The 7,830-nt window shown below is 47.6% G+C and overlaps 2 protein-coding genes across 2 annotated transcripts in view; one reads left to right on the top strand and one right to left on the bottom strand.

The window, feature by feature from the left end:
- The window catches only part of LOC105551650, a 37,788-nt gene extending 35,332 nt beyond the window's left edge, over positions 1 to 2,456 (top strand). The window contains exon 11 of the mRNA XM_011996985.1: positions 1,741 to 2,456. Within this exon, the coding sequence (XP_011852375.1) occupies positions 1,741 to 1,765 (25 nt within the window). The 3' untranslated portion in view covers positions 1,766 to 2,456. The remainder of the gene's footprint in view (positions 1 to 1,740) is intronic.
- LOC105551651 (zinc finger and SCAN domain-containing protein 5A) overlaps positions 1 to 6,497 on the bottom strand; it is a 106,525-nt gene extending 100,028 nt beyond the window's left edge. The window contains exons 1-2 of the mRNA XM_011996987.1: positions 5,862 to 6,497; positions 4,904 to 5,005 (exon numbers count right to left, since the gene is read on the bottom strand). The gene's annotated coding sequence lies outside the window, so the exon portion shown is untranslated. The remainder of the gene's footprint in view (positions 1 to 4,903; positions 5,006 to 5,861) is intronic.
- Positions 6,498 to 7,830: the final 1,333 nt, after the last annotated feature.

The raw sequence follows: 7,830 nt of genomic DNA on the forward strand, positions 1-7,830 counted from the left end.
CTCACTGCAGCCTCTGCCTCCCAGGTTCAAACAATTCTCCTGCCTCAGCCTCCCTAGTAGCTGGGATTATAGGCATGCACCACCACGCCTGGCTAATTTTTGTATTTTTAGTACAGATAGGGTTTCACCATGTCGGCCAAGCTGGTCTCGAACTCCTGACCTCAGGTGATCCGCCCACCTCGGCCTCCCAAAGTGCTGGGATTACAGGCGTGAGCCGCCGCGCCCACCCCATATTAAACCATTTCTGATTCCCCTGAAAACATCACTTTTTTTTCCTGCTCCATTATGCCATTACACACATTGATTCCTTGATCTTTGTCGACCTAGAAAAGTCCTCCTCAGTCCTCAAGATTCACCTAAGCAATGCTTTGGTTCAGGAACCAAGAGCAATCCTTCAGATTCCACTGGGGAGGCTGCTGAAGGAAAAGAAAGGTGTTGAATGGTTTCTCAGGCTCTCCTCAACCACACATTAAAGCACTGGTCAAACCACATAGTTATTTTCATCTAAATGTGTGCTTTCAACCCATCAGGCAAGAGGTTGGCAAACTTTCTCTGGGAAGGGCCAAATAGTTAAGTGTTGGCTTTTCAGGCCGGATGGTCTGTTGCAACTACTCTGCTCTGCTGTTGGAGCTCAAAGCAATCATAGAGAATACACCGATGGTTGTGACTGTGCCCAACGACCGATGAATGGATAAACAAAACACGGTGCATTCATACAATGGATTATGACTCAGCCCTAAAAAAGGAGTGAGGTCCTGGCACATGCAACATGGCTGAACCTTGAAAACACGGTGCTGAGTGAAAGAAGCAGACGCACTAGACTACACAGTAGAAGATGCCATGTATATGAAACGGACAGATTTGGCAAATTCAAAGAGACAGAAGGCCAATTACTAGTTGCCAGAGGCTGAGGGGCAAAAGGAATAAGGGGAGTGGCTGCTTAACGCATTTCTTTTTTGGGTTGATGAAAATGTTCCACTCTTAGAAGTGACAATTGCACAATATTGTGAACGTACCGAAAGTCCCTAAATTGTGCACTTTCAAAATGGTTAAAATGGTGAATTTTATGTTATGCATTATGGTTACATGTTACCTCAATTACAAAAAGAAACTTGATGAAAAGGGATGCAGGCTGCAGTTGGCCCTGCCGAACACAGTTTGAGGGCCCCTGCTCACATAGACTGTGAGCCCCTCTGGGAGTAAGAAGTACCCCTGATCCATCCCTGGAACTCCAGTGCCCAGAAGCAAACCTTAAGGTTCTCTTCCTGCAACCTTGCCTGACTCCAGTGCGCCAGGCTGGGGGTGCAGGGCAGCCAGGCCTGGGCAGCCCCCGCTCCTGTGGGGTGCGCCCTCTAGTGGCGAGGTAGGGGTGCGACACAAGCTCAGGCCTGGCATTGGGGGACAGTGAGGAACTGGAGGGGGGCGCTGCTTCCCGCTGGCTGGTTTCTAGAAGAGCCCTGCTCTGAGGAGGAGACACTTGCCCTGGTGACGGGGCCCAGGTAGGGTCCATGAGATCTGAGGGAAGCGTGTTGCAGCTGCTGGAACAGCCTGGTGGGCATAGGGACAAAGTTAGTGGAACCTAGTGAGTGCAGAGAATGGGCTAGGCTGGAGGGAGGAGGTGGGCTTGAGGCAGGTCACCAAGAGCCCTGTGGGGTGGAGGGACAGGGCACCAGGCAAGGAGTATGAGAATGCGTGAGGACGAAAATCAATGCACAGATACATTTCTCTCTCCTTTCTTAGGGATGATCCCTGCTGTTCTTTCTAGTGAGCCTGCTCCATCTCAGCTCAGCCTTCACAAGGCCTCCATCTCCCAGGCATTCTCACCTCTGAAGAAAGCTCTCTGTCCCCTGGACTGCCTGTGTGGAGGGTAATGAACTGGGTCCTTTAAGGAATGGCACCTGGGTGCCCAGAGGCATGGCCAGAAGGGGTCTGTGGGGGCCATGCCTTGGAAGGATGCACCCAGAGCGGCTGAGAGGGCAACTGCAGGGGTTTCCCCTAAAATCTCTCCTCCAGATCGTTCTCAGACTATCTCCACTACTTCCATAATAAAATGTATACTTGTTGAAATGGCTGAAAAGTTTGGGTTATTCCATTCCCCCACACTGAGAACTAACAGGTATGCTAGTGGTTTACCAAGAGTCATAAACCCTATCAGTTAACTGTGCACTTTACAGGTGAAGAAACTACAGCTCAGCGGGACTGATGGCTCTCCCAACATCACACTGAGCTACAGAGCTGAGAGTTGACCCAGTTTGACTCATTCCAAAGTCCGTATTCTTTTATGTAAAGATTTGGGGCTCCCCGCTCCGTCCCGAGGAAATACAGGTGTGAGGATGTGGCTGTTCCAGGAGGAAGCCGTGTCCAGCTCTCCAGCCTGCATGTTTCCTGCCTACTCTGGAGGTGGTTCCATGTCCTGGTTGAGAGCTTGGGCTCTGGAGAAAGGTCTCTTGGGTTCGAATCCCAGCTCCACCCTTAATGAATATGCGGCCTTGGGGAGGGTATCGTCTCTTAATGCCTTATTTTATCGTCAGATGGGGACAGTAACAGTAGGGTAGAAGTTTTCTTACCATCATGATCACAACCATCATTGCTTAGTTCATCAAATAAGTTGGTTCCAATAGGAAATTAAAAATACTTTTACCATTTTGTTTTAAAATGTAAAATTGTACACTCATTTGCCAATCTTTGGATACAAGACCAGGGGGTGGTGGTGGTGGTGTTCTATAGGTCTATGGACCTACAATTTCCACTTTTGTACCTTAAAAGGACAGTGGAGACACAGGCATGCTTGCAAAGCTATTTAAGCAAAATCCTCGCTGCATTAAAAAAAAAGAAAAAATCATCCCTATGGCCATCTTGCCCATTCCAACCTGACGTATTTTTTGTTGTTGCTCTTACTAACAATCGACCTTTATCGCATCTTTCCCACTGAACTATTGTTTTGGTGGAAACAATTCTTTGCCGACGCACTCATATTTTCCTCATTTATGTTAAATGTGATTGCATTACATCATTGAAATAAAACCCATTAGAATGAAAAGGTTTCGAATCAATGCAACTCAACTAGCTCTTGGTAGTCACATAACTGAACCGATAGAGAAGAGCGAAGGCATATTAGAAAGCACTGCACTAGCCAGGGGCATTCAGTGAGCCTAAAGCATCAGTTGGTATATTTCACAGACGGATGGAAACTTCTTTTACCCCAGGGATCATTTTAAAGTGGAGTTTAAGAAACAGTCTACTGAGCTTGCCTCATAGAGGTAAACTTTAAATGAGATAATACATATTTTTTTAATTTTTAAGTTCCAGGGTACATGTGCAGGCTGTGCCACTTTGTTACACAGGTAAACGTGTGCCATGGTGGTTTGCTGCCCCTATCAATCCATCACCTAGGTATTCAGCCCAGCAGGCCTTAGCTATTTTTCCCAGTGCTCTCCCTCCCCGCAACCCCATACCCCAACAGGCCCCAGTACGTGTTGTTCCCCTCTCTGTGTTCACGTGTTCTAAATGAGACAATATTTCTAAAACACACTGCCTGGCACATAGTTCTCAATTAATGTATTGTCATTATCTAGGGCGGTGTTAGCCAATAAAAATCCGTGAGCCACACTTATTTCACACTTCCTATTAGCCCAGAACCCGGTAAAATCAATTTGAATAATATGTACAATTTAATTCAATATATCCAGGATACATTTCAACATGTAATCAACACAAACAATTATTAATGAGATCAGTTATATCCTTCATTTTGTATGAAGTCTTTGAAATCCATTGTGTATTTTTCACGTATGGTGCATCTCAATTTGAATGCTAAAATTGATCCACAATTATATTTTCTAACATTTATAGCTAAAAAGTAGATCCACATATCCAAGTTGTTCCAAACAGGGTTAAAGGTTGTCTGATAACTGAACCAAGTATCAATGTAAAATTTTTCATTAAAATTTTTTTAAAAAGTTTAAAAGTCAGTTCCCGCCCATAATCCAAGTCTAATCATAAGCAAGCATCAGACAATTCCAAATGGAGGGACACTGTACAGAACACCCGGTTCATACACCTCACAACTGTCAAGGTCACCAAAAACAAGGAGAGTCAGAGACACCGCTGCAGATCAGAGGAGGGGAGGAAGACCTGGCAACTAAATGTCATGTGGTGTCCCACATGTGACCCCAGAACAGGAAAAGGACGTTAGAGAAAAAACTGGGGAAATGTGAATAAAGTCTGGCGTTAAGAGTACTGTAGCAATGTTACGGTTCTGACACATCTACTAGGCTTATGTAAGATGTCAACAGCAGGGGAAGTGGGGAAGGGGTACGTGAGAAAGCTCTGGACTATATCATTGCAACTTTTCTGTAAATATAAAATTATCCCAGAATTAAAAATGTAAAACAAAAAATACTCCACTCTTCAGCTGCACTTATCTTACGTGTTTGTGTCCCCATGTCCTCCTCTGTTAAATGGGGATATAGACTGTATCTATTTCATACAGTCATCGTGAGAATTAAAGATGGTGTTTCCACAGAAATCCTGCAACCATAGTTCAGGCATTGTCAGCACACCATGCTTGTTAGTGCTAGGTACTGTTACTGCTGCTGCTGTGATTATGATTGTTTATTTGTAAGTGCAGAGGTCTGGGCTCCCATCTCCAGACATTCTGACTGAGTTGATATGGCTGTGCTTGCATAACAGCTCCTAGGAAGCTCTCGTCTTTTCTTACAGCAATTCATGTGCAAACAGGGCTGATCCTTTAAAATGTAATAAAGAAACTGCTAAAAGCCACGGAAACCACCCAGTAAGTTGATGACAGACAGATGGAAGATGTATTAGTCTGTTTTCACGCTGCTGATAAAGACATATCCAAGACTGGGCAATTTACAAAAGAAAGGTTTAATGGACTTACAGTTTCACGTGGCTGGGGAGGCCTCACAATCATGGCAGAAGGTCAAAGGCACGTCTCACATGGCGGCAGACAAGAGAAGAGAGCTTGAGCAGGGAACCTCCCCTTTATAAAAAACCATCAGATCTCGTGAGACTTATTCACTATCACAAGAACAGCATGGGAAAGACCTGCCCCCATGATTCAATTACCTCCCACGGGGTCCCTCCCACATGTGGGAACTCAAGATGAGATTTGGGTGGGGACACAGGCAAACCACATCAGAAGAGAATGCCAATCCCTCCATAGACAACTTATGCAAAAATGATATATTTTATTTTGGGGGAACCCAGTAGTAACTAATTTTTAAACTAACTTTATAAACCCATTTATCATTAGAAGGTTTCATATGCTAACCAGATGATTATATGCCCAGGTGCTTGATGTTAGTTTTTTGTAACTTCTGGATACCATTAATGGCCGTTGTACATTTAATCATCCCTTCCCTTTGATGAGGGGAGTGCTCTTAAATTTTATGTAAAATGAAGTTAACGTGTCAGATCATGTCCATTCATATCAGAGTTCAATCACCTGGTGAGAGTTTCCTGGGTGACCAAGTTATGGGAAGGTATAGAAGAGTGTTGGAAAACTTCTAGGGCGGCAGTTCTCAGTAGGCTGACTTCAGCCCCCAGGGGACATTTGGCAATGTCTAGAGACATTTTTGGTTGTCACAACCAGGAGTTGGGGGCCGGAGAGGATTTTTCCTGGCATCCAGTGGGTGAGGTGAGGGAAGATCCTCAACAACCTACAACGCACAGGGCAGCCCCCGAGAACAAAGCAATGTCTGCCCCCAATGTCAATAACCCTGGTATTGAGAAACTCGGTAAGGTCTGAGGCCATTCAGCTGTTGAGCTCATTGCTGTCTCCTTGGCCACTAGTACTTATTCGGCTCTCACTGAATGAATGAATGCACAGCACGAACCTGTAATCAAGGACCAAGCGAACTGCGGGAGGCAGGGTTGCTACTGAGAGCAAACAGTGACCTAGTTAACCTGGCGACAGGCGAGAAAGGAAGTCTGAGTTTCCAATCAAAAATCGGGAGGGAAGGAAAAAAAGAGTGAATCAATTCTTGCGAAAAGTCTCTGCGCACTTACTAGAAAGCACGCGGCCAGGAATCATGCAGGGCGCCTGCACGCATATTATTACTTAAATAAAGCTGCCCCTCAGCACAAACAGCCCGCAAGGTCACGGAAACTCCTCCAGTCCCATCCCCGGGTTCCGTCCTCCCACGAATCTCTCCCTCCTCCCTCAGCCTCGCCCCACGCGCATGCGCACTCCCGCTCCCCAACCCACCCCAGTCCGGCCTCCGCCAGTGACGTCACCGCAAGGGCGGAAGGGAAGCTAAAGTCGTTACCATGGTGACCGCGACACAATCAGAAACGTCTACTAGTGACGGTCAAGCCCCCTACAACCGGTCCCAAAGCCGCAAACGAGTCAGGCATCGTGGTAGGACCTGGCGAGCTGGGCCGGGGAGAGCGGGGCGCCTGGACCGGGGACTTGTCGCATTCACATTGGCTGTTAGGAGGCCTCGGCGACCACTTCCGGATCCGGGGCGAAGGTCGCAGCTCCCAGCCCTTGCTCAGTGCGCTGAACTAGAATTCCCAGAAGCCTCTGCGGCCGCCTTCCTTCTCCTTACCTCCTGCTTCCCCCACAAATAACAGTGGATGAAATCATCTAACAAGCGTTTCCAACCCGCCGAATCATCACTGGTATAGACATTTTTCTTCTAAGCTGCTTTTTATTAAAACGTGCTCCTCCTGTCGCTCTGCATCTTTGGGACTACAATATCCAGAAGTCTCTGGGAGTTGCCGAGCCCTCTAGTTTAGGGTTGTTTTGCAGCCGGCGAGACGCCGGAAGTCTGGGAATAAGGCGGGACCAAGGAAAAAGCAGGATTCCGATTGGTGGAGAGGCCACACGGCCTTCTTTAAAGGACGGGGTAGAGTTGCACACGCGCATTGAGGCGTCTCTGCCCTCGTTCTGCGTGCGTGAAGTGTGGGGATTCCCGAGCCTCGGTCACCCGGTCGGTGTCGCATGTCGCCTGCGGGGAGGTTGGGGCTGCTCGCGCGAGGCGCTCTGGGCCTCACTTCCGAGGCCGAAAATGCTGGCTCCAAAGTGGTGCCCTGGGAGATGAGGGCGACTCCCAGTTTCCACCCTGTTTCTGAATGGGCTTCCAGTCTCCATGGTAACGGCCCCCCTAGTTCCCCTGTGACGTCATAGCTGCCCACGGGAGGGGAGAAAGCTGATTTGAAGGGGCCGTGGGTTCTGAGCCAACCTCTCTGTCTTTGAGGCCACCTACCCTATACCACTCGTCCTTGAGAGGGTGAGCCGGTGACCTTTCACCCTCTCTGGGCCTCGGTTTCCCTTTTTGTGAAATAATGTCTGGTGCCCGTGCTGTGCTCTCTTACTATTTCAGGGCCTCAGGCAAGAGACACCCTCTGTGTCTCAGTTTCCCCGTAGGTGAAGTGAGGATGGTGCCCTCTGTGGCTCAGTTTTTGCATAGGTGAAGTGAGGATGATGCCCTGTGTCTCAGTTTCCCCATAGGTGAAGTGAGGATGATGTTAGAATTTGATGTTAAAATGTAGGGAGTTGTGAGAATTAAGGGAACCTCAGAGCAATGGCCGGCACAGAATGACCCTTCAAGTGCCAGCGACTTTGATGATCACCATTCTTGCCTTTTCTTTGGAGACTGGGAGAAATTACCGCCCCACCTTCCTCCAGGGTCTTTGTGTGTTGATCTGCAAGTTGGATGTATTGGATTTTATGACCACTAAACTGTCTTCTGAGCACACAAGAGCAGTGGTTTTGATCTCTGAGAAGTACTACAGGGCTTGGTGTTAAGACACTGGAATTCCGGAAACCCGTCCCTGTCATACCAGTTGCTGTGTGACCTC

The sequence above is a fragment of the Mandrillus leucophaeus genome, unplaced genomic scaffold, assembly GCF_000951045.1.
Source record: "Mandrillus leucophaeus isolate KB7577 unplaced genomic scaffold, Mleu.le_1.0 Scaffold53, whole genome shotgun sequence".
Classification (NCBI taxonomy): Eukaryota; Metazoa; Chordata; class Mammalia; order Primates; family Cercopithecidae; genus Mandrillus; species Mandrillus leucophaeus.